The 26642-nt window shown below is 52.9% G+C and overlaps 1 protein-coding gene across 4 annotated transcripts in view; it reads left to right on the top strand.

The window, feature by feature from the left end:
• Ror2 (receptor tyrosine kinase like orphan receptor 2) overlaps window positions 1-20236 on the top strand; it is a 160555-nt gene extending 140319 nt beyond the window's left edge. The window contains exons 4-9 of one of the 4 annotated variants that reach the window (XR_009587792.1): window positions 757-787; window positions 8779-8906; window positions 11738-12052; window positions 13182-13393; window positions 16306-16508; window positions 17933-18069. Coding sequence is in view for 2 of the 4 variants with exons in the window: in XM_060373100.1 (XP_060229083.1) it covers window positions 757-787; window positions 8779-8906; window positions 11738-12052; window positions 13182-13427; window positions 16306-16508; window positions 17930-19378 (2372 nt within the window). In the remaining 2 variants the exon portion in view is untranslated. Of the gene's footprint in view, window positions 1-756; window positions 788-8778; window positions 8907-11737; window positions 12053-13181; window positions 13428-16305; window positions 16509-17929 lie in introns of all 4 variants that reach the window. The other 3 variants (XR_009587793.1, XM_060373101.1, XM_060373100.1) reach the window with 3 other exon arrangements.
• Window positions 20237-26642: the final 6406 nt, after the last annotated feature.

Below are 26642 nucleotides of genomic sequence, written 5' to 3'. Positions count from 1 at the left end.
AGTGACGGCAGCGGAGGCGCTCTCAAGAGCGTCAAGGGGCAGAGCCAGGGACAGGCAGAGCGTTTGCGGCTGAGCATGCGCTGGTCAGCACGAATTCAGACACTGCTCCAGCGCCTCTCCCTGGTGCGTGCAGATGAGCAGTCAGTAAGCCCGGCCCACAGGAAGGCATCCCAGACGGACAAGGTGAGCTGGGTGTGTGCCTCGGACCATACTGCAGGAGGCCAGGCTCTGGGGGAGGATGGCCGTGCCACAGAGAGCCAGAACCTAAGGCGCGTCTGCGGCACTGTACCGGCCAGGGCTCACTTGCCATGCCTGTCCCAAGTGAACACACCCATCCTTCACGTGCAAGGCTGGCCCCACTGCGCAGGACCATGCACGGGGTGCTGGGTTTCTGTGCTTGTCACACGGGACAGCAGGATGAAGCGGCAGGAGTAACTTCTCCTCCTGTGACCCAGTAGGGGAAGGTCCTTGGCAGGGAATGCCTCAGGCCTGCTGCCTGGGATCGCACTAGGCCCCTTAGAGCCAGCCCTGATGAGGAGAACAGGTTCTATGGAGAAAGTTTAGATGAGTGTACAGCCTGAGGAATGCCACCCACACGTACTCATCCACAGGAAGCCCTCTTGCTGGGGTGTCCGGTGTCCCTCTGAGTGGGAGGAAAGGTCAAGCCCAAGGACAGCTGGTCATGGCGGGGCTGCTGGGCCGCCATGTTTACCCCTGGCCATATTAACAACGTGTCTTTCTGTTTCACATCTTTAGGTCCAACACACAGCCCGAACCACAACTTCCAGTAAGTATCCGTCTGCGGCACCTGACTGACACCCTGAGGGCTCCCCTTATGTCAGAGTATTGGCTTTGAACCCTGGCATGGTCACATCTCTCCAGAGTTTGCTGGAAGCTGGCTGGGAGCTCACACAAACAGGCATTTAATTGGAGTTGGGAAGCTTAAAGGATCATAAAAACAGATGTTAATCGCTTTCAGCCCCCGTAATTGCACAGGGCACGGAATCGGGATATCTGAGCGTGCCCTGCAGAGTCTCACGGGAGACTCATGTATTTGTGGACATGGAAGTCATTCTCAACCTGCAGTCTTTTTTTTTTTTTCTCTCCTGATGTTAAAGCTTGAACCCAGAGTCTTGCACAGATTCCCCACGAGCTCTGCCATTGGGCTATGTCCCTGACACTTGTGCCTGCACTTTTCAGGTGTGTCCACTGAGCCTCAGGACACCCTCTGCAGCAGGTTTTCAAATCCACACTGAGGAAGAGCCTGAGACTCCTGCGTCCTAGGGGATGAGGATGGGTCCGGGTCTGGGATTCGGGCCTTTCCTCTCGTGGTGAAATACGGCTTCTCCACAGCCCAGCTGCACAGGGAGGTCTCCGCGCTGTGGCTCTCTCGGCCCTTCTCTGCCTGGACAGTTACTCCCTGCGCTGTCTGCGTTTGTGAGCGGGAATCCACCTTTCCTGCACGGCCCTTTCGAGAACTTGCTCACCGGTCTCAGTTCCAAATGGTGTCGGGCGGGACCTGTGGGGTGCTGAGCCCGAGGGCTGTGGGGAGTAAGAGCAGGGTAGTGGGCAGCCGAGTGAGACGTAGCACTGAAACTCATTAATAACCCTTCACACCCAGGGTGACTGAGGCAGAGAAACAGCCCCAGGGGTGTGTGTGAGTGTTTGTGGTAGGGTGGGTGTGTGGCTTTAAAGAGGCACAAGTCAATTAAGAAGTTGAAATGTTTCTTTGTTCTTATCTCATAATTATACGCTTCCTTATATTACATATTCTTGTTGCTGGAGTTGTGAGGCACTTAGGAGCATGCATGAATGAGGCTCTGAATTCAGCCTCCAGCACTGCAAAAATAACACATACACACACACACACACACATTGTGTGTGTGTGTGTGTATGCTATTATAAGTATTTCCTATTAGAATTTATTTGCCCATAATTTAATGAATATTATAATGTACACATTTTTTTTTACCTAGGTAATGTAAAATATATTAATTTTTAGGACTATAAAACCATCTTTCCATACACTCACGTTAAGTTGTAAATCATTCAGTTACAGTTATCTATATGAAACGTCTTATGCTGTAGATGTCCTCTGCATTTTTAAGCCATCGATGGAGGCAGGGCATACGTGTAGCTGGTTCGGGAGGCTGCAGTGCAGAGCGACCTCTGGGCTCTTGCTCTCCCCGTACGCTTTTAAGCGGACCAGGTCTCTTGAGGCAACCAGCTTAGAGAAGGGCAACCCTTCCTTTCACTTTGTTACGAAAATCCTGCCCAGTGTGTGGTAAACGTCACCTGGTCCTCTTTTCTCCCCGTCTGGCCTTGGACACAGAGCTCATGACTTCCTCGGGGGCAAGGAGTCTCCGCTGTGACTGCCCATAGTGCTTCCGTGTACCCTCTGCCCCGGCCCCGAGGCCCTGGGGGCAATGCTGAGAGCGAAACAGCTCACCTTTGACACAGCAGCCCCCCTTTGCCCACAGTAGCTCTCCTTCGCAAGATTACCCTCGACCAACTTCCGCCTGAAAATGCTCACGGGAGAAGTCCACAAATAAACGTGCTGTGTTTTTAAGATGGACCTCGTTCTGAGCAGCGTGGTGAGATCCGTGGCACCCTGCTGGCCCTTACTCGGGGTTGGAATCATCCATCCCTCTGTTGAGAATATCCACACTGTGCATGCTAACTGCCTGGCGCTCCCTCGGTGGCCATCTTGGTACACAGAGGGTAACTGGGGTGTGCCAGGGAGAAGCTGGGAAGACCCCGGCCACATAACTGTCACTGTAGAATGTTACTGTGGCTAGTGGTGCCTCCTTTTTTAATTAGGATTCACCACAGGGAGCGTGGAAAGGGAAAAAGCCCAGTTTGGACAGGACTCTCCAGCTCTCTGTCTCTTCAGGACCGTGGGACACGTCCCCAGTGGCTAACACTGCTGCTGTCAGTGTTGCCAAACGGCCATTCGCAGGCTTGAGCAAGCACAACCGTCCTTACCTACCATACACGGATTTCCATATCTGTTCATTTCACCCCACTCCGCACTTCCCTGCCACTCACGCACCTGGCTGCATGCCTCCTGGAACCAATGGTTTTCTTTATTGAGTGCCTCTATCCTTTGTCCATTTTTCATTTCCTTTTTTTTTTTTAACTTACAGTTTTCATAAGTTTTGAATCTTATCTATTGGTCAAATGAAAGTTATTTTGTTTCACACTTATTTAGTGTGTGTGGGAGCACATACTTTAGGGTCACAGGGCAGCCTGGAGGAGTTCATTCTCTTCTTCCTTGAGGTGGGTCCCCGGGATTAGAACTCAGGTCAGCAGGCTTAGAGGCAAGTGCCTTTACTCACTGAGCCGTTTAACTCACCCCTGGATGGAGATAAAAAGTTTCCTTTTTGTGTGTGTGAAGAATTCCTGGGCTTTCGGTGTTGGGCCTTGTTTAAAAATGTCCCAGCTTCCTTGAACTGCTCAGAAGCTGTTTAGATTGGTGGATAATGGACCCGCAGGTGAGCGGGTGAGTGAGGCCTCTGCTGGAGTCTCCTCTAAGAACCGTGTTTTTCATGTCCTACAGCACCCCCCCCCCCGACATTTTATTATAAAATATTTCAAGCATGAAATGTCGGAGGGCCATTCTGGAGGGAGCATCGGGGCACCACAGCCACACAGCCAAGCACTCCCAGTGCAGGCTGCTGGGCGTATTGTGGAGCAAGCATCAGCTTCTGGCCATACTGTGTCTTTCCACCGTCCCCAGATCCAGCCGTCAATCCACCGGATTTTTCACTTCCTCCTAGTGTGTTGCAGGCAGTGCCACACCTATCCCCAAACACCTCAGCACACAGCATTTACAGCATATGGTGCTGACAGCTGGCAACAGGCCTGTGTCTTTCGCATGTAGCTTTCACAGGCTGATACTCTCATAGGGATTTCCTGTTGTGCAATGATGTCCCCGAATTAGAATGTTGGGGTGAGTTATTCTTTTAACGTGGTGCTCGATTAGTCTGACTTTGAAGGTTATCAGTTCATTTTTAAGTTTATGCCGAATGAAAACTGGCACAGCTGGGCCTCTTAGTGCAGATTTGTAACCCCTGTTAGGTGGGAAGCCTAGTCAGGAAAATAGAAAGTTCAAGGTTAGCCTGGGTTACAGAGGAGCTCAGGTCTAGCCTGGGCAACTTTGTGAGACTCTGTACTGAAAAATAACAAAACGAAACAGAACCCTTGCCTAGCATTCTCAGGGCCTGAGGTGCAGCTCCAGATACACAATGGACACATACAATAAACACTAAAATTTGTGTGTATTGCTCCAGAGTGTAGCGTCAGGCTCCGGCACCAAAAACTTTCGGCTGTTTATAGACTACAGCATGATGCCTTGGTATATTTATGTGTTGTAGAATGACCTAATCAGGCCAATTAGCATATGCATCAGCTCACATAATTATCATTGTTTTGTGATGAGAACAGGTAGTCTCTCTGTTAGCACTTCTTAATTGTACAGTGCATGTTCCTAACTCATCATATCGTAAAAAGGCTGCTTGGGCTCAGCTTATCAGCATGCGTAACTGAAATCTTTCATGCTGAGCTCCTCATGCCCTCAAGCTGCTCAGCTCCAGTCTCTGGCTGATGCCACAGGTGAACAAAAAATTGTCTGTGATCACATCCCTATAGACTGAGGTGACAGGCTGTGGCCTCTCCGTGGCATCGACTCTATTTTCCCATTGGTCTGGACTCCATCTCCAACTAACCTGTCCCGCTAGGCTCCTTCACAGGCCTGTTTCCTTGGCAGAGACATAGCCTTCCTGCCCGGGTCAATTGGTCTGTCCTGTAGGTGTGGTGGCAGGCTGGGACAGTGAATGACAGGTGGAGGCTGGGTTTATCCTCGTGCACTGAGTCACTGAGGAGGGCTGTTGTTGGTCCTCACACAGAAAAAAGACTGGCTGCCTCAGGCTTCCTCCCTGCCTTCTGCCCTAAGCTCACATGTGGTGCTGAAAGCCTGCGGCTTCTGCTGCTGTGACTGTGTGACAGGTAGTTAAGGGATTTACCGTCGTCCTTCAGCCGGCAGTGAGGAGGGTGTGTGGAGAGAACAAGAGCTTTGAGCGGCCGTGGTGCCTGCCTTTCTTAGAGGCTCGCCAGGCTGGGGTGATGCGCAGAGGATCATGCCTGCCAGGCACGTCATGCGTGAGGTGGGTTTTGTTTCTGCTGTTTTCACTTAGTGGTGGCTCATGTTCACCAGTCGGCCCGGATGCCCCACACTCCAGGCAGTTAGGAACGGGCAGCATGGCGAGGTGCTCTGCTCCCTGCAGCCTGTGCACTGGAGCCATCCTTCTGCCATCCTCCACCAGCCTTTGGGGGCACATCTGTGTACCTGGCGCTTCAGAGCTCTTCAAAATTAAGCTAACTCTTGGTGTTTTGAAAGCTGCTTTGCTGGGGCCATGTCCTGAACTCCCTAATTTTTTGGCTTACCTGGACACCAAGTATGCCCACAGCTGCCACCCTGCTATCCAGCTGCATGCTTGTGGCCCCAGGATCTCCACTGCCAAGTCCACCTTACCCAACAGTCTTTAGACCCAGGGCCCCAGTGAGCGTCGTGAGCGTCCATCTTCCTGGGCCTAATGTCTGGCTGCTCCTGCCACTCTCCCATGGCTGTTAAGGAGAATGTTCTTAACTCTGGTTCAGACTCCATCCCAGTTACAGAGAAAGAACAGGATAAAATCGACTTAGGTTGCCACTGACAAGTGATTGATGGTGACCTTGGGAGAAGGCTGGCTTCTTTATTTAAGGAGCATTCTTGGGAAAAGACCAGTTTAGCATTTAACATGAAAGCTTAGAGCACCAGTCACTCAGTGGTTCAACTCAGCCCCAGGTGGAGCTGGAAGAAGGGACACTGGTCTTACGTTTTAACTCCGAGCCACCTTGTTATAATAGGGAGTGAAGCTTTTGGCCTGGGGAGATGGCTCTATAGATAAGAGTGCTTGCTGTGCAAGCACAAGAGCCTGAGTTCAAATCCCCAGCACCCCTGTAAAAACCAGACATAGTAGTGTGTGTGTGTGTGTGTGTGTGTGTGTGTGTGTGTGTGTGTGTAGCCTGTTGCTCTTATGGGGATGGAAGGTGGGACAGAAGGATCTCTGAAGCTGAAGGTCAGCTATTCTGGGGTAAACAGCATTGAAGAGCAGAGACCCTGTGCCAAACAAGGAGGAGGATGAAGATATGGCCACACACACACACACACACACACACACAGAGAGAGAGAGAGAGAGAGAGAGAGAGAGAGAGAGAGAGATCTTTAAATTCTGTAGTGAATGAAAATACTTAATACTTAAGTGTGTGCATGTCTGGTGATTACACTTTACACTCATGTTCCAATTTTTTTAATAGTCCACTTATCAGGTCCTCCCCCCCCCCCCCCCCCCCGTAACCATGCTGCTGCTGAGCCTCTAATCTGGGCACTTCCTTGACCTTCTGTGACCTTTTGCCTGTTAGGATACCCCCTCTGGAGGCCTTTCTTGACAGGGGAGGCTGTAGGGCTTGCTAACCTATTTGCAGGGCCCTGCCTCCGTTCCTCCTGGGCTTCTGATCCCTACTGGTTCCATCTCTGTACCCAATGGTTCTAGACTGTCTGCTCTCTCTCCCTGGTTGTAGCTTCTTCCTGGTAGCTGTTTGTCTTTCCAGCGTCCAGCGTGGCCAGGCTCTGATCTGTGCTTGGCCACATCGGGTCGAGCAGGGGGTTCAGGGAGGCTGTGCATGGCGAAGGATCTTCTGTATGGTTCCTTTCATTCATGCGCCTGACCTAAGGCCTAGGGTCACATCAGAGGCTTGATCATGCAGTCTCCTGCTCCTCTGCTGTGCCTCTCTCACTCAGCAGCCCCGAGAATCCTACTGCAGCCTGGAGGTGCCTCCTTGCAGGATCCTCGGGACCATTCCTTGTCAAAAAATGGGACATCGAAGGGCTTTAGAGTCACCACGGAAACAGATGTGTGGGTGTCTCCAGGTTCAGCCGAGGTGGGGAGATCTAGCTTGAATGTGGGCAACACCATCCTTCCTGTGGGCTGGGGTCCAGGACTGATGGAGATGGTGAAAGCGAGCTGAACAGAACAGCATTCATCTCTCTCATCCTGACTGTGGAGACAGTGACCAGTTTCCTCCCACTCCTGCTGCCTTCGCTTCCTCACTGTCCGTGGACTGTATCCCCAACCGAGAGTCATAATAACCCTGCCCCTCCTTAAGTTGTTTTATATACACATATATGTTATTGGTTTTTCGAGACAGGGTTTCTCTGTATAACCTTGCCTGTCCTAGGCTTGCTTTGCAGACCAGGCTGGCCTCGAACTCACAGAGATCCAGCTGCCTCTTCCTCCCCAGCTGCTGGGATTACAGGCGTGCACCACCGCGCAGGCTGATGTCAGGTATTTTTACCACAGCGGTGAGTTCTAGGAGGGCCAGGCTGCCTTCCTGGGCGTGTCAGCTTCGTCACCTCAGCGTGCCGTGTGTATAGTCGGCCTTGCCCGTCTCTTTGGAGGGCTGTGCTCTGTTGCTGTGGAAAAGAAGGCAGAGGGCATGTCCTGCCTTTGTTTCTCAGAGGCTGCCTCCAGCACTCAGTGCTGGAACTCAGCTCACGGATTACTGTCCTCCGTAAACTCCTTGTTTGCAAACGAGGGCACCGTGAGGGGAGCGCCACAGGAGTGAGCGCTGTGTCAGATGTGTAAAGTCCTCGTGCGAGGGCCCTGTGGATTAACACCTGGTGACACCGTACTTCGTCCAGAAGTCTCCCCGTGGACCAGAGGTGATGGCACACACCTTTGATCCCAGCAGTCGGGAGGCAGAGGCATCCGTGGGAGTTTAAGGCCAGCCCGATGTACATAGCAAGTTCCAGGCCAGCCAGGGCTGCATGGTGTCTCAGGCGGGGAAAAAGAGTCTTTTGATGCTTCACTCTCACTTAAGGCTTTTAAAAGGTGATTAGAATAGAAAAGTGATTCCTAAGCTGCTGAACAGCTGTGGTAGCTTCACGGCAAGCCTGACTGGGAGTTAAGAGTTACCTCTTGCTCTCTTGCTCACCATTGATGGAGCCCGTATCGACGGTCGTCATGAGCTGAAGCGGGCAGTGCGTTAGCGTTCCTTTTGAGTATCCATTTCTATGGGTTTAGGCTTATGGACCCAACATGGTATCATCGTATCTACGAGTTTCCAGCCCTCGGTCTCCTCTGAGGAGCTAAGATCCGCCCTCCCCCTCTTCAGCACCTAGCAGTCTGGGGTCTGGTCACTGGCTCTGGACTTGTCCTTTTCCAGAGCATTGCAGAGGTGGAGCCTCACACCCAGCCCAGAGCTTCTCAGATGGACTCCCTTCCCTCTTAGGGGATGCCCACATCCTTTCCCTGGCTTGGGTCTTGTTGCTCGGAAGTGCCAGTCTGTTTTCCTTTGCACCTGGTTGCTTCCAAACAATTAGGGCAATTACAGACAAAGTGGTAGAATTTTTGGACCAGGTTTTAAAAAAAAAAATCGCTGGCCTACCAAGTACGGTGATGTAATCCCTACCAAGTGCGGTGATGTAATCCCTACCAAGTGCGGTGATGTAATCCCAGCAGTCGGGAGGCTGAGGCAGAACCATCCCTTAGAGTTCACTGTGGCCAGATGAGGCCACAGAAGGAGTTCAAAATTAGCCCGGACTGAATAGAAGGACTCTGGCACGGAAATAAAGCAGAACAAGCAAGCGCACATGGATGGTTTGTAGGATTCTGGACTAAGCGCTTCCGCACCGCTGGCATTCAGCAGTCACTCACGGGGCTTCCTGTGCCTCCGCAGGGATGTCGACCAGGAGGACGGCTTCTGCCAGCCTTACCGGGGGATTGCCTGTGCGCGCTTCATCGGGAACCGGACCATTTACGTGGACTCTCTGCAGATGCAGGGGGAGATTGAAAACCGGATCACAGGTAGGGAGCTCACAGCCCCTGTGCAGGCGCCTTCCGTGCACACAGGTGCCATCCTAGCATTTCGTCAGCTGGCGTTCCAGGCAGCAGGCCCCTCTAGCATGCCTTGCAGTGGGAAATAAGAGCTCTTTCTTAGAAGCCGACGCTCTTGCTGATGTGTTCTGGCCTAAAATATTTCCCGAGTTTAAGTTAGCATGTTAGTCTTTTTTTTTATTCTTTACGATGATGAGATACTCGAAGCTAAACACTTCATAAAGAAATGTTTCTTTGGCTCACAGCTTCAAGACAGAGATGCCCAAGCTACATGGCATCGGCCTGCTGAGGCCTCCCTGGCCTCACCATGCCATAGTGGGAGCCATCACGGAGGGAGCCCATAGGAGAAGGGGAGATCACTTGCCAAGACAGGAAGCTGCGGGGTGTGCTGGGGGGGGGGGAGACAAGAGCCAGACCTGATCTCTCACCACAACCTCGTTAGAACAGAGCATGTCACATGAAATCTGCTCCCACCTATTCTAAGGGGGGCCACTATGCCCTGTCCCCAAAGGTACCCCCATCTCTCAGCACCACCAGACTGGGAAGCAAACACAATAGCCCCAGGGTGGGCAGGCCGCATGTAAACCAGGGTTAACAAGTGCAGATGTTTGTAAAACACACACACACACACACACACACAGCCTGGCCAGGCCGGGCATGTTGGAGTGGCACTGATGGCATGCTCACATTCAGTCTGCTCGAGAATACTGCTTGCCCTGTACTCTCTCACTTCTGCGTCATCTATGTGCCATGCCTGGGCTGCAGGTGCCACCTGGCGCCGGCTGCCTGGGAAAGGAGACCGTCGGTGACAGGCAGAGGGGACGCCACAGTGAGTGAGGCCTCCGTCCTTAGCTTTCAGAGAACAAAGCCAGGTTCTCGTTCTGTGTCAGTGTGGTGGGGCAGGTCAGCCAGGAAGAGAAGCTGCTCTCCTCAGTCCCTTGGGGACTTTGCTGCCTGGCTGTCAGGTCTCAGCATCCCAGCTTGGGTCCCTTAGTGTGTGTGTGTGTGTGTGTGTGTGTGTGTGTGTGTGTGTGTGTGTTTGTGTAGTGGTGGTGGTGGTGGTTGGGGGAGATCTTCATTAGAAGAAGCTTTAGAAGGAAAATGAGTTAGAGTCCTGCATCCTTTTCTTCACCTCCCTCCAAGCAGGATGCCTTTCTTTCCCAGACCTTGAAAAAGATCAGCAAAGCTATGGGTGCGGGCTTTGAATGCTTTCTGTGGTGCTCTTGGCCAGACTTTGTGTTCAGATCGGGGGGGTGGGGCACAGGGAGGCAGATCCTTACCTAGGCAATGGGGTAGAGTGGAATGAAGATCAAGGCAGAAATACACCATTGCCATCATTGACCTGGCCTCCAAGGTTTCGAGGGCTGAGACAGAGGGCAGAGTTCCTGGTCACAGCAGAGCCTGCCTGACCTGTGTAAGCTATGTAGATGAAGATGAGAGTGTAGTGCGAAGGCTCTAGGAACAGCATTGGTGCTCTTACCAGAGTGTGTTTGAACATCATCTTGAGCAACAGGGAAGCCTTGGGGTCCAGTGACACCTGTGCTTCACGCTGTGACTTGGCACAGGCAGAGCCAACCTGATGGGCGAAAGCAGAATCCAATCGGCTTTGGGTCATCAGCTCGAACAGAAGAGCTGTGACATCACTGTGTGCTCGAGGCCTATGTGAAACAGTAAATTTTGTGTTGAGACTTGGGTTCACTCCCCAGAATTGCATTACATGTGTGTACCTGTCTTAGGATATGGGAGCATCCCCAAGCCCAAAATTCTTCTAGCACAGCGCTGTTGGGTCATGAGGAGCAGTGCTCACCCTCCCTAGGCCAGCATGCTTGGATTTGTCTCCTCAGTTCAAGTTCTGTAGAGACAAGGTTACAGTTATGACCTGTGGTACAAGCCGAGTGCCCTGGCATCCCTGAGTTAGCCTTCAAAATGCCACCCACAGAGTCCAGGATGGATTTGACATTCTGTTCGTTGGCAAACACTGGGTAGGCTCCTGGTCCTGTGTTCTGGGGGAAAAAAAAAAGGGTGGCAACAGCACCCCCTGCTGGCTACATCTGGTAGTACATGCCCCAGGGTCTCAGCCTCTGGGTTTTCTCCCAGGGTTAGAACACAGGGTGTGCAGGCAGAGGGGCCTGACTGCTTCAGCTCTCCACGTCCTCCTGGATACCTAATCCCCACCTCCGACTTTCCCAGCCCTCCACACACATTCCTTTTACCCTCTGTGGGCTCTCAGGGTGAGCCTCATGTACCCAGAAGACCCCAGTTAGGAGATAAAATAATCTGGAGCTGGGGGTTACAGGGAGTGAGGCAAGGTCTCCAGGGCCAGAATGAGGTAGAGGGACAGGGTGTCCAGGGCTCAGGGTAGCCGCAGGAACGGGTGGGGAGGCGTCGGGGTTGTAGAGCAAGCCATTGATGACGCCGAGGTTGTGGTTTGGGCAAAGGAGAGAGGCGGGGTTGCTTGGGGTGGTGACTGTTAGGGGACAGCGTGTGAGTCTGGAATAGTATAACGGGGGTGGGCTAGACCTAAGACGGGCTCCCAGGTCAGGGGCTGGGGCTCAGGGAAAGGGCTTGGTGTCCGGGATAGGTTGTCAAGAGTCCAGGCAGAAGTCCAGCAGGTGTCTGGAAACCCAGAGAAGGGGGCTGAGGGAGGGCTTTCGGCTAGGTGGTGCGGTTGAGGGTCAAGGACCAAGGGTAGAGGATGGGGAGTGGGGCTGATCAGGGACTGAAGGCGGGGCGTCTTGGCCAGGGGCGGGGCGTCTTGGCCAGGGGCGGGGCCGACCTGATGAAGAGTCTCTTTTCCGCAGCTGCCTTCACCATGATTGGCACCTCCACGCACCTGTCAGACCAGTGCTCGCAGTTCGCCATCCCCTCCTTCTGCCACTTCGTCTTCCCTCTGTGCGACGCGCGCTCCAGGGCGCCCAAGCCGCGGGAACTGTGCCGGGACGAGTGCGAAGTGCTGGAGAACGACCTGTGCCGCCAGGAGTACACCATTGCCCGCTCCAACCCGCTCATCCTCATGAGGCTGCAGCTGCCCAAGTGCGAAGCGCTGCCCGTGCCCGAGAGCCCTGATGCCGCCAACTGCATGCGCATCGGGATCCCCGCCGAGCGCCTGGGTCGCTGTGAGTGTCCTCCGGGTGTCAAAGCGCACCCGTGGCTTCTCAAGGCCTTGGTGCCCTACTAAGCGGGGCCGGCTGGCAGCCAGAGCCCGCGGCAAGGACAGCCCCAGGAAAGCCCCCTAGTGGTTGGGAGCTAGAGGCTGGGAATCGACCTGCCCCAGGCTCTCACCCAACAGGACCCTTTCCTTGTCTGGGTCCATCTACTTGAACCTGGGATTTCCAAAACGAGTGATCAGTGTCAGGACCGTTGAGGTGGCAGGGCCAGCCTCCCGGCCTGTTTGGGGGCACCTGGGCTCCTGAGCCCCAAGGATTCCTAGCACTGGACAACTCTCAAGAGCTCAGAAAGCCCCTGATGTGGGTCCCTGGAGAAGGGAGTTGGTGGACCAGCTCTCCTGGGGTCATCTGGGTGTGCCAGGAGTGGGCAGCTCCTTACCAGGCAGCAGGACCTGGTTCCACGGTGCACATCCATACCTTGACTTCGGCTTTATGCTGTGACCCGAGCCAGAGGCTGAAACCCGCACACTGTTTGTTCCCCTGGTGGTGATAGCGTCACTAACCTGGTGAGGCTGGGTGGAGCCTGAGTGGAGGATTAGTTGGGCCTCAGGGTGGAGTTTGCAGTAGACGCATGTGAAGCCTAACGGCACACCCCAGCTCTAGCTCCTCTGCGGAGGCTAGTGTACTCTCACGTGTGGCTGAGCCAGACACTCTCACTGGCAGCCAAGCTGGCCTCTGGGGGTGCAGGGACGGGCCTGCGACTTGCCACCATTGTCTGTGCAGTTCCATTTTGCTCCTAGAACAAGGGAGCATGAGGCCGCTTGGCATCATACCCGGGCAGTTGGGTGTGGATGCCCGGCGGGTCCCATAGGCGGTCTCAGGGATGGAGCGATGGCAGTAAGTCTCCTGCCCTGTTTGGCACCTTCTATGTCACTGGTGGGCTGGGGGCTTGATTCCGTTCCTCTAGTGCTAATTCTCCAGGACATAGGTTTTCAAATCTTTAGGTCTTTGGGTTTTCTGCAAGGAGGCAGGGTGGCTTTGTGCTTCCTTTCTGAAGATCCTAAGGGCGGGAAGGCTCTGCATTCAGGCTTGCCGGTATCCCGGGGTACTCAGGCCCCTGCCTCTCTGCCTCTCTCAGACCACCAGTGCTACAACGGCTCCGGTGCCGACTACAGGGGCATGACCAGTACCACCAAGTCAGGCCACCAGTGTCAGCCTTGGGCTCTGCAGCACCCTCACAGCCATCACCTGTCCAGCACAGAATTCCCAGAGCTGGGAGGAGGCCACGCCTACTGCCGGAACCCCGGGGGCCAGATGGAAGGGCCGTGGTGCTTTACGCAGAATAAAAACGTACGCATGGAACTGTGTGACGTTCCCCCGTGTAGTATGTATTCTCTCTCTATATATATATTTTTTGATGTTGACTGTTGAGTTTGCCTGTAATAAGATATTGTGTCTTTCCAGGGGACAGTGGGGACTCCGTGTCCCATCTTAACCATCACAATCATTTGTTTTAAATAGACTTGTAATCCCAGGTCATCACAGGGTGTTTGAGGATATGAACTTCTAAACGCTGTACTGGGCAGAACTAATCTCACGTCCCAGTCGTGGCTGCCGTGTGCATTCTCTGGCCTTCCTCCCACCAGGGCCCTGTGTGTGTGTGGTCCTGGGACATTCAGTTTGGCCTGTGGGTTCTGACACCAACATCACTGCACAGGGTTTTCTAAGCTGGGTGGATGTGATTCCTCCATACCCCTCATCCCGTTTTGTGGCTCCTACATGTAGACTTGGTAGAGTAAGGAGGCGGTAGATTTTAGGTCTCAACATCCCCCGGTGTCTCAGTCATGAGTGGGAGAAGGATGAGCAATTGCTGCACATCTAAGACATCAGTAGTCAGCTATCTCTGAATGCCCTGCTGCTCTAAGGAGCACACACCCACATATCCACAGCTTGCCCTCACCAGCTTTGTGTGTGTGGGGGGTCGCAGGGCCACTCACCTCTGAATAAGCATGTCCTTACGGCAGGAATGCACCTCAAGAATGCAGATGTTTGATGTCACATCCAAGCGAAGTCTGGTTCTAAGGAAATGCTTTGGCCCTGTGAAGCCTTCCTTCTGAGAAATGGGTCCACAAGGCCTACTGGGAAAATAGTAGAACATGAGAATGCTGGCCATCCCGTTGTCCTGGGTGGAGTTTTAGAAAGGCTTTTGACAATAACTTTCCCAGATCCATGGGGGTGTCCAGGTAGGGGGCATTTTGATGAATAGCTATTATTTTGCAATTTTAAAAACTTAAAACTATATAGGTTATTGGCTCTAAAACCATAGGTTTCAGAAAGGTCTGCATTCATGGGGCAGAAATGTTAAGGGGACCATCTTGAAAACGTGCTAGTGAGGGCCAGAACCCAGTGCACCTGTCGTGTACCATTGGAGGCTCCGGAGTGGCTAGGGTGGTCACACAGGGACTGAATACAGCTAATGGAGCCCACATATCTGTGTGCTCTGGGAGGAAGAGACCAAAATATCTTACTCTGCTCCAAAGCCAGCAGCCAGCAGGGTAATACAGGATGCTATTTAAAATGATTTCACAGCTATTTAAAATAGTGTACTACTCTATTTAAAGTAGCTTCACCAGCGCATACACTGCCGACTGGGTCATCTCTGTTGGTACCACAGTCCCTAGAAAAGGCTTCTTCGCTTCAACAAGGGAGCCCATTGCTTCCTGGTTCAAGAGTATCTAAGTATGGTGTTCTTATTTATGAGGCTCAAGGGGATGGAGACTCCTCATGGTTCCCCAGGAAAATGCAATGTCTGTATGCCAAAATAGCTAAGTATAAGTTGCTAAACTTCAATTGAAAATACACATGTAAAGTTGAGTACCAATCCAGCAGCAGTGAAATAGCCTTTGGTGACACACCTCTCTGCCAATAATGACCTTCCCCTTTCTTTAATGTTATCATTTTTCCCCCGGTGAGTGTGTGTTGTGTTGGTAGTTTTTAAATGATGACGGTAAAAACCCATTTTATTTTGTTACTGTGTGGGCAGGATTCCCTGAGGCGTGGGTAAGGGGCACCCCACAGCCTTTAGTTTTGTCTCATGTGGCTGTGGTCAAATGCACACATTTGCTGCTCTGAAGGGAGAGTGGGCTTATCTGCCTTCTAACCTGTTAGTCGACCATTGCGGGGAAGTGGGGATGTCCCGTGCAGTCAGGAGCAGGAGTGGGATCAGCAGGTGCTCACAGGCCTCAGCTCGCCCCCTCTGCTGTCTTCAGTCAAGGATTCCCCGGCCGGGAATGGTCTTCCTCCATCAGTCCTCCTAATGCATGCAGTTCTTCATGTTGTGCTGACCCCAACTAGAAAATTATCTTTGTTGCTACTCCGTAACTGCAATTTTGCTACTGTTACAAATCGTAATATAAATATCTGTGTTTTACGGTGGGTTTAGGACATGGCAATTTTTGGTCCTCCCTAAGGCAGCACCAGAGCACATGCTGGGGACTGGGTCACCTCTTCCAGATACCACAGTCTAGAAAGGGCTTGTTCACTTCCACACGGGAGCTCATTGCTTCCCAGTTCTAGGGTATCCCAGCCTGGCATCCTTATTTATGGGGCTCAAGGGGATGGAGACACCCCATGGTTCCCCAGGCCCTCCTTCAACCACACCAGCTATCCTTGAAGTTCAACGGCTTCCGTTAGAGTGCCGCCTGGGGTGAGAAGCCTTCCAGGGCCAGCCAGTGTTCCGCCCTGGCCAGTGCTGGTCAGTCCCCACCTAACCTTTCTTGCCGATGTCCTTCAGCCCGTCTCCCTGTGTGCCCTTCTGCACTTTCCTGTGAGTTCTTTATGTGGAGGGAAAGCTCAGCTTTTCCTTGAGAAGAGCGAAGGGAAATCCAGAAGGTCCTTGTGTGTTGGTCCAAATCACCTGTCGAGGATTCTTCGCCCCTGTGGCATGTTGCCACAAGGACAAGCCTTGGGACTCCGTTTTGCTTTTTACTTGTACTCTTTCACCTCGAATGCGTCTATAATTGTTATCCCGAACAATGTCATTATTATAAAAAACTGTCGAAACATATTAAAATGTTAACTAGGGGGAAAGGTTATCAAGGACATTGAGCTGAGGAGGCCTAGGTAGAAATGAAAGAGGGCGGAACTCTGGGAACAGCCAGCCATACCTGAATTCTTTACCTGGTGGTGGGAGGGGCGGCGTGCTGAGAGCTAGAAAGGACATGTCTTCTGAAAGCTCATGGAATCCCCTGTGTGGTCTCCAGGTCCCCGAGATGGCAGCAAGATGGGGATTCTGTACATCCTGGTCCCTAGCATCGCCATCCCACTGGTCATCGCTTGCCTTTTCTTCCTCGTCTGCATGTGCCGCAACAAACAGAAGGCCTCGGCCTCCACTCCCCAGCGCCGGCAGCTGATGGCCTCGCCCAGCCAGGACATGGAGATGCCCCTCATCAGCCAGCACAAACAGGTCCTCTGGCCCCTAGCCTAGCAGCTCTTTGGGTGCGCAGCCTGGGATGGGGTAGCAGTGAGCACGAACAAATCCTCCTGCAGGTGTCCTAGGAGACAACTCCCTTAGGGCCCAGCTTACGCCTGGGGTGTCAGCCGGCCAGCGTACATGGGCCCTCTTGTGTGGCCTAGTCTGAGCTCAGGAAGGGGGTACCCGTGACGCCACACTCCGGCTCTCTTCCACGTACTGAGCTGAAGAGCCCTGGTAAAAACCTAAAGAGAGCAGAAGCTGGGGACTGCCAGCCGTACTTGAACACCCGGTGCTGAGAGACCAGGAAGTGGCAGCTTAGAGTGGAAAAGGTGGTGGAGCTTTCGCTGCTGCCTCTCAATAGACGGGCGCGTGCGGGTCTGTGGGACTCACACCTGAGACGGTGGCCCTCCCTTCCACCTGCCTCAGGACCTCCCTGGCCCAGTGAGCTGCCCCAGTTTTGCCCTCGGGGTGACACAAAAAAAGAATTCAGACAGCCTTACTGTTTGAAGATTAGCAATTTTGAGAGCGTGGAGGGTCTTTTCCTGTTTTGTTTTGGGGGGAAAATTACCAGCCCTTTACCAGGAGGGCAGCAACCCTGAGTGGCTGGCCCTGCTCTCGAGTGTTCCAGGTGGCAGGGATGTGAGTGGAGACACTGACCTATGGCAGGTGACCGCCTCACCAGCTCTTGGAGACCCAGACTTCGCTCATGACTGGGTTTGAGAGCAGTGCCTTCACTCAAGTGACTTTGAAGGCTCTTGGGGTGCCGGGGACAGAGCTGGCTCCTTCAGCCTTTCAGTCAGGAATCCCTGGATGCTTGCCATGGCTTGGGATTGGCTCCTGAGGAAGACACAGGCCCTCAGCTGGAGTGAGGGTGCACAAGGCTTAGAGTCTACAGATAGTCCACTCAGAAGGAGTAGGGAGGGTCCATGCCCCTGGGTGTCACTCCATCCATAGGATCTCAAACTCATCATCGAGTGTAGAGGGAGGCCTGAGACCGACATAGAGGAAGTCTGTAGCACGTGGTGCTGGGCTCTGGAGTGAAGAAATCCGAGCAGGCAGGAAGTTAAGGGCAGAGCATCCTGCCGTGATGTGGGGTGTGCTGGGAGAGCACCTCTGTAAGGGTCCCTGGGTGACTAGAAAACTGGGCTCCGGACTCAGCTGTGAGTGTGGACAGATGTTATACTCGTGGGCATGGGCGTATGCTCAGGTTTTGGAGAACCCTAACACGTGGGTTAAGACTCCAGGGGGTTTCCGATGTGGGCAGAGTATTGGAGCTCTAAGTAGCACATTGAGAGGGCTGTGGGGAAGGCCAGACCCAGGACAGACAGGACAAGCCAGGCCAGGCCAGCCATGGTGCTCCCAGGCCCTCTGTCCTGGTACTGCATTGACAATTGTACTTGACTTCTCCTCAGCAGGCCAAACTCAAAGAGATCAGCTTGTCCACTGTGAGGTTCATGGAGGAGCTTGGTGAGGACCGGTTTGGGAAAGTCTACAAAGGCCACCTGTTCGGGCCCGCCCCGGGGGAACCAACCCAGGCAGTGGCCATCAAGACGCTGAAGGACAAGGCCGAGGGGCCCCTGCGGGAGGAGTTCCGGCAAGAGGCCATGCTGCGGGCAAGGCTGCAGCACCCCAACATCGTCTGCCTGCTAGGCGTGGTGACCAAGGACCAGCCCTTGAGCATGATCTTCAGCTACTGCTCCCACGGTGACCTCCACGAGTTCCTGGTCATGCGCTCCCCGCACTCCGACGTGGGCAGCACCGACGACGACCGCACGGTGAAGTCAGCCCTGGAGCCCCCCGACTTCGTGCACGTGGTGGCCCAGATTGCCGCCGGGATGGAGTTCCTGTCCAGCCACCACGTGGTCCACAAGGACCTGGCCACACGTAACGTGCTGGTCCATGACAAGCTGAACGTGAGGATCTCAGACTTGGGCCTCTTCCGAGAGGTGTACTCCGCCGATTACTACAAACTCATGGGCAATGCCCTGCTGCCCGTCCGCTGGATGTCACCCGAGGCCATCATGTACGGCAAGTTCTCCGTCGACTCTGACATCTGGTCCTACGGCGTGGTCCTCTGGGAGGTCTTCAGCTATGGCCTGCAGCCCTACTGTGGGTACTCCAACCAGGACGTGGTGGAGATGATCCGTAGCCGGCAGGTGCTGCCCTGCCCGGATGACTGTCCCGCCTGGGTCTACGCCCTCATGATTGAATGCTGGAACGAGTTCCCCGGCCGCAGGCCCCGCTTCAAGGACATCCACAGCCGCCTCCGGGCCTGGGGCAACCTAGCCAACTACAACAGCTCGGCACAGACCTCGGGAGCCAGCAACACCACGCAGACCAGCTCCCTGAGCACCAGCCCTGTGAGCAATGTGAGCAATGCCCGCTACGTGGCGCCCAAGCAGAAGGCCCAGCCCTTCCCACAGCCTCAGTTCATCCCCATGAAGGGTCAGATCAGACCCTTGGTGCCCCCGGCACAGCTGTACATCCCGGTCAATGGCTACCAGCCCGTGCCGGCCTATGGGGCCTACCTGCCCAACTTCTACCCAGTCCAGATCCCCATGCCGATGGCCCCACAGCAGGTGCCCCCTCAGATGGTCCCCAAGCCGAGCTCCCACCACAGCGGCAGCGGCTCCACCAGCACTGGCTATGTCACCACGGCGCCCTCTAACACGTCTGTGGCGGACAGGGCAGCCCTGCTCTCTGAGGGCACTGAGGACGCACAGAACGTCCCGGAAGACGTGGCCCAGAGTCCCGTGCAGGAGGCGGAGGAGGAGGAGGAGGGCTCTGTCCCAGAGACGGAGCTCCTGGGAGACAGTGACACTCTGCAGGTGAGCGAGGCCCATGTCCAGCTTGAAGCCTGAGGAGTATTCAGGGCCTGCGACGCTAGAACAAAAGCCCCTGACATGACCAGATGGGGACCTCAGAACGGCTCTGAGAAGCTGCACCAGAGCCCAGCGACTGACTGAGCCCTCCCGCCTGAGACTGTGAGAAATCCTATACAATCTCCTGCACTCTGTGCCCTTAAAATGGCCACGGCAGCCCTGGCTTCACTGGAGGCCGTTTCAGACAGCCGTCTAGCCTGGGCAGGGTCCCTGTAGCACGGCCTCCTCAGAAACAGGACAGGGAGACCCAACCACTGTCTGCTTTATCCTGATGGCTGATGGAGAACAAGCTAAGGACGTTGTGCAAAGAAACAGCCTCACTCCCTGTCCTCTGGGCCGAGGAAGGGTGGCAGAGAGGCACCTTGGAACCGAGCTGTCTCGGAAGGCTCCTCCTGGCCGAGGGTGGAGAGAGTTCTTGTCTCTCTGCCACTGCAGGTCACTTGCTTTCTAGCAGCCAAAGGCCAGTAGGAGCAGGGTGCTGCCACCTGCTGGGCTCCAAGGACAGAGGAGCTTCTGAACAGTGGGAAGTGCCTTGGAATATTTTTTTTTAAATGTGCCTTTACAGAAATCAGCACGGTTTCGTATTTTTGTGAAGGGTTTTAATTATACTGCATATGTATTTTGCCTACTTTTCTGGAATTCAAGGGAAAATGTTTCCTGGGTTGAGAATGTTCAAAAGGAAGCAACATTGTACAGAAAACAGTATTGTTAATGTTTGTTGTTTTTTTTTTTTTTTTTTTAAAGAATCGTGTGCAGACCTTAAATGTAATTTATATGGTTTTCTGTGTGCCGTTTCATGGAAGTATCTTGATCGTAAAAAATGACTTAGTAATTTAACTGTGTGTATTATCTCTGGATGTCATCACACTGGGGTTGTGTCTGGCTTCATTCTGCCGCATGTGTGTGAAGAAGGTCCTTTCGTTTCAGGCCCCTGCTTCGCTCGGCCGTGGGCAAGCTGCCGGGCACGTGCTGTCAGTGCTGTAGGCCTCGTGGCTGGTGCACCAGATAAGTGAATGCTTGTTTGCAGGCCGGAAGGACTTTCGGGTGAGGCAGGCACCTGCTGGATGAGGGCACACTTGGGAGGGGTTTGTTCTGAGCCTTTCGGAGGGTTTGCAGTTCTGCTAGGACCAGCAGCTCCTCGGGGCCGAAGCAGTACGGGCGGACGGCAGGGGTGACTTCCCACTGCTTTTTTTCTCCTTTGATTTGTATTGTTTTGTGATTGTGTGTGCATGTGTGCGCGTGTGTTTGTGTGTGTGCTTGCACACGAGTCTGTGCCAGGTGTCATAGTGTGTGGGTGGAGTTCAGTTATCTCCTACTGTGTAGACTCTAGGGATTAAACTCAGGTCATCAGGCTTGGGGACAAGTACTTGAGCCTGCTGAGCCATCTTGCCAGTTCCCACTGCTATTTTTTTTTTTTAATCAACCCTTTTTCCCTCCCTCCGTCTTTACGCCCTCCCACCTCCCAAATTTCACACAATCTGAGCCAGGTCTCCACCCTTACATCCCCTTACTCTATCTTAGATCAGCTTGTTAGTTACACATATTGACAGGGTTCAGTGGGCTGAGCCAACCGTGTACAGAACACACACTGGTCACATGCAGCCCTGTCTTGGCTGCCCAACCCTGACCTCTAGGACTCCCTGTTCTATGCACAGGCTGGCTCTTCTCCACTGCTCTGTTACAGCCTCAAGTGCAGATTCACTGAGGGTGACGTGACGGTGGCCTTTGGTTTCTAGTGTGTTACTTGTGGAGGCCAGAGCATCACCTTGCGGGACTCTAGCGAAGGGTGAGGCATAGGAGGGTTAGGGAGGAGTGAGACTTCTTCACTGATCAAGGCCGCCACACCCCTGCTCCATTTCCAGTGCAACCGCCTGGGCCAAGGCCCTGGACACAGTGACAGCCTGGGCTGAATCCTGAGCACAGACACCAAACAACCCTGTGCTCAGGCCCAGGGCGCTTTGTTTTGATGGGGCCTCAAGGTATGGCATTGTTCCAGTGTCCCTTCCCCACAGCTCCTCCCCTCAGAGAGCTTCTGTGACAACATCATCCTTGGTCTCCGTGCACCAGTCTGACTGGGTGCTGCTGGCCCAGAATGCATTTTCAGTGAGGGTTACGGATGCCTTTGATGCTGCTCAAGGGATGGCACGCTGAGGCAGAGCACCGCTGGCCCCTTAGGACTCACTTCCAGGGCCCATTTCTCCCTGTTTTCTTCACTTCGTAAATTCAAACTTGACTTAAATTAAGTCACGTTGTGAGCCCTACAAAGTCCTCAAAATTGTCCAGCGACTTTTATGGGAAAGAACTGTGTTCGGCAGAAACTGCCTTGCAGCAGCAAGTCCCCTGCCATGAGGCAGATGCCCTTCATGTTGGCTCATAGAACTGACCTTGCCCGGCACCTGTCTTCTCAACTTCCCAGACTAAGCCAGGGAGACCAAGGCTGGGGGTCATGGCTGAGGCTATCATAACAAAAGACAGAAATGCCAAAAGAAGAGCATCAGGACTACTTGATTAGAAGTGGATTGTCATATACGAACCTTCACAAATGAAGGACCAGCATCGGGAGTTGGGGGGGGGATGTTGTTGTTTGTTTGTCTTTTTTTTTTTTTTGTGATGTATGGACAGGTGTGTAGAAGTGAGAGTATGCAGGCGTGTGTTGTCCTATGTAGGAGGCTGGGGTCAGCAAGCCCTTCCTGTCCAGATTCTGGTATTCCAAGGCAAGCACGCCCATGTGCCCTCCAGCACTAGGGTCTCACGCTGTGCTCCAGAGGAGTCCAGAGCATTCTCTGGTGGCCTGCCCCTGCATGGGGAGGCAGGAGAGGCCAAGGTGCCCTTGCTGGAATAGCAAGTCCTGACTCCCAGCCCTGTCTTCCCCTCACTGTGCTGGCACAGTAGTGCTAAATTGCCCAGACCCAGTAAACTGTACTGTGTCCCCATGTCAGAGTAGACACTTCTGTGGGAAGGAAAGGCTGGACAATGGATGAGGAGCCGGCTCCAGGGCCCCTCAGCCAGTTTGGTCAGGATGTCTGGAGTGGCTATTGATGGGTCTGTTGCTGACATAGGAGGAAAGCGACAACCCCTGAAAGAGGAACTTAGCCTCTAATGTGCACACCTGGGGTTTAGCTGCGGATGCCCGAGGCTGAAAATGGGAAATGGCTTTTTGTGCTTCTTGGTAAGCACGGAAGCCGCTTGAGCCGACTGTGACTGGCCACCAGGTACTGACGGCTGCCACCGCCGGTGCCCTGAGGATCTGGAAGCAGAAGTTCTCCAGAAATGCGGAGGGTATTTCTGTCGCAGTGGGGGAGACGGGTCTGGGGGATTTCAAGAAGGTTAAAGATAAAATGTCCATTTCCCCCTCATTCTAATCTTAAACTCGGGGTGAAGTTGGAAAGCTACCAGCCTCTGAAAGTTTCTGCGGTTGAGCAGTGGTGGTTTAGCTGGTACGTTCTAGAACCACGGACTACAGAGATCGGTGGCCGCTCGGTTCAGGAGAATGCCACCGGTGGGTAACTGTTCCGTCTGTGTCTGAACCCACGACAGTGATGCTCTCACGGCTACAGAACAGCACGCGCACGGACCTGAATTCCACGTGAGCCTTACAGAGCCACAAACACTCTTCACATGCCTTCCGTCTCCCAGTACTCCACCATATCGCATCGGTCTGTCCATGGTTTTTTCTACTGATGAACGGCGTGTGACCACAGTTACCTGCCTGGGCCATCTCTCATTCTTGTGAGACAACGCCTCGGCCTCACTTTGGAAAATAGTTCACGAAACGTTTGTGGATCTACAACTGTGTTTCAAACACACTCTATGAAAAGTATCAGTGCCTGTGAGGGCGAGTAAGAGCTAATATTTAACCCTTATGGTCCCTTTGAAGCCAGATACGGTGGCAAGGAGGCTGAGGTGGAAAGACTGCCCGAGGCCCTGGCATTGGAGGCCAGCCTGGGAAAAGTTAAGGACTCTACCATCTCAACAAAGTGTTCTGAGGTGGATTTTTGAAATGGGGCCAGAGGTGCTGTCAAGGCTGGTGACCTCCATTGGTGTGTCTGCTTCCAGCACAGCCAGGCTGTGTGTGCTTTCTAAGGCTCACGAAGAGGTCTCAGGCGCTAACAGGGCTGTGGTCATCTTGTCAAGGGATACGTGTATCGTTTAATAGGAAGTGCTTCTGGGCCCCAGGGTAGGATCTTCCCATGTTCAGGCCTCATCATTCTCCCTGGATGGAGCCATCTCCCACTGTTCCCTTTTCCACAAGTTTACTGTACTGCTGTTTGCTTCTAATCCTCGCCCACGGTTAATGCACACGTGCAAAGAGCATGGACTTCCCCACCCTCTCACTTTAGAACACTTTGGTCTGCTCCCCTTCTGTCTTTGGGTTTGTCTTCTGAACATTTCCTGTCAACTGAATTCAGGGAAAAGTGGTATTTTGCTTCTCCAGTCTTTCACTTAGCAATTTTTTTTTTTCAAAGTTCATGCTGTCCATTGCTACATAGTGTTCTGGTGTGTGTGTGTGTGTGTGTGTGTGTGTGTGTGTGTGTGTGTAAATATATATACACATCATTGGTCAGCTTTTCTAGTTTGGGGGCTGGAGAGATGGCTGAGTGGTTAAGAGTGCAGGCTGCTCTTCCAGAGGACCCAGGTTCAATTCCCAGAGACTTGATGGGATCCAAGATGGCAGCAACCAACACACACTGTACCTGAGAGGCAGAGGATCTGAAACTTCAAAATTGGTGAGTGGAGGGGCAGCTGAAGCCAGAAAACTGACATTGAGGCTTCCTGAGCGAGAGGGGACATCACATGAGCTGAGACCATTAGATTCAGGTCACCAGTGGTCCTCTCCGGGGACAGAGAGTGGCGAGCATTCAATTCCCAGAAACTCAACACCATCCTCAGCTCCAGTTCCAAAGGATGCGACTCCCTCTTCAGACCTCTGCAGGCACCGAACATGGCGCACAGACACACTTGCAGACAAAGCACTCGAGTACGTAAAAATAAGCAATTGTTTTCTTAAGATTTATTTATTTATTTTATATCTATAAGGGCTCTGTCTGCATGTACACCTGCAGGCCAGAAGAGGGCACCAGATCCCAGTGTAGACGGTTTTGAGCCACCATGTGGTTGCTGGGAATTGAACTCAGGATCTCTGGAAGAACAGACAGTGCTCTTAACCATTCAGCCATCTCTCTAGCCTCCCCAAAAGTAAGCAATTATTTTTAAGAATTATGCTGCTGTGACCATGCTCATGGATGGGTGTAATTTCGTGTCTGTCAAAATGTTAAATTATGACAAATTTAGTATAAAGATCTACCCTTCACATTTATATAGGCAACAATGCATTGTGTAGATTAGAATGAGGTTTTTGTTGTTGTTTTCTTTCATGAGCCAAGTGAAGGAAGTTGGCTTTGTAGGCAGGAAGGAGACTGAAGACTTTGGAAACGGAACATAAAAAGGATTGCCTCCTTTCCAAGTCATTTTCTGAGTAAAGGTAGAGGTAGTGCTGGTTAAATCCCTGGGTTCCGGCTTGTTGGTGAATGATGAGCCTTAGCAGTGAGCCAGTTTGGGATTAGCCTATTGGGCCTCACAGAGAATCCCACTGGAGCTCCTGGAGGGTCAGGAGGGGTCTGCAGCTTGGGTTGGGCAGCCTGTTTGGGGGCTTGTTTAGGCTACATGGCTCTGTGTGTGAGGCCTCCTGGGGCAAGCTGAGAAAGCTAGGCCTTCCGTAGGCCCATGAGTTTCCCCACTCCAGCCTTAAGCTGGGCCTAGGGTAGGCAGGAACCCCAAGCTGTATGACTGGAAATGATGGTAAACTGGTGATGGTGGTGATGATAGTGGTGATGGTGGTGATGGTGGTGGTGGTGGTGGTGATGGTGGTGGTGACAGTGGTGATGGTGGTGGTGATGGTGGTAGTGATAGTGATAGTTGTGGTGACGGTGGTAATGCTGGTGATGGTGATGATACTGAAGTAGTCCTAGTTACTATTACTATGGCAACCATGGTGACAATGGTGATAACTGCAGCAAAAACCATTTGTGGCTCCCCCAGAATCACTGGGGGTTTCTGCTATCCTGACTCCTATTTGACACATGAGAAGGCCGAGGCCTCCAAAGTGTGCTCGTTCAGAGTTGTACAGCTAGGAGGTGGTAAGGAACAGTAGCAGTCGGAGCCCCGCGGTGGCCAGCAGGCCTCTGTTCTCGGCACCACCGCAGGGTTGTGTTGAGGTCAAGCGGGAGAACTGTGCACAGGCCACTGTGACACTGGCACTGCTCAAGTGCAGTCATTGTCACCACTTGATGACTTAGCAGCTGTGGATTCTCCTTTCCTGCATGCCGTCGTTTGCCCCTGAGCTCCCTCAAAAGGCGGATGTTTGAGACTGGCGCCAGTATACAGGAGGCATCATGAACCTGACTGTATCTCACCTGGCATCATCACCATCACCTTTAGCATCATCATCTTCACTATTATCACCATCACCACCGTCATCACTGTCAAACCAACTAATCAACGCCTGCAAATAGGAGAAATGTCTCTCAGGTAGACATCCTAGTAGAGGTATTGCTGAGCTGTATATAAACTATTGGTCTTTGAGAAACTTCCCAACTACTTTCCATAGCATTGAAGAGCAGTTTTTTTTTTCACACCCTTGCTGGAATCTGCGGTCACCTTTTAAAACGTGTAACCATCCTTATTGGTACAAAGTGAAAACCAGCTACTTCAAAGTCTGTTGAGGCAGCTGGAAAGATGGCTCAGTGGTTAGGAGCACTTGCTGCTCTTTCAGAGGACCTGAGGTTCAATTCCCAGCTCACACATCAGGCAGTTCACAGCCTCAGAACTATCCATAACTCCAGCTCCAAGGGATCAGAGGGCAACCCCGCACACACACACTTTAAAAATGCATCTTTGTAAAAACTTATAAGGAAGAATTTATTTGAGCTTGCAACCCCAGAGTGATGGTGGGAGGGGCGCAGTGACAGGCAGCTGGGGCAAGAGGCTGAGAGACGGTATTTCTAGCTGCAAGTAAGAAGCTGGTGAGATTGTGCACTCCCAAAGCCTCCTAGTGGCCCACTCCCTCCAGCAAGGCCCCACTTCCTGAACTTTTGATAACTGTCTTATTGCTGTGAAGAGACACCATGACCAAGGCAACTTAGAAAGGGAAACATTTCATTGGGGTTGGCTTACAGCCTCAGGTCGTCCTGGCGGGAAGCACGGTGGCAAGCAGGCATGGTGCTGGCAAAGCAGGTGGGGGCTT

The sequence above is a fragment of the Meriones unguiculatus genome, chromosome 19, assembly GCF_030254825.1.
Source record: "Meriones unguiculatus strain TT.TT164.6M chromosome 19, Bangor_MerUng_6.1, whole genome shotgun sequence".
Taxonomy (NCBI): Eukaryota; Metazoa; Chordata; class Mammalia; order Rodentia; family Muridae; genus Meriones; species Meriones unguiculatus.
This window is presented reverse-complemented; position numbering and strand designations above follow the sequence as displayed.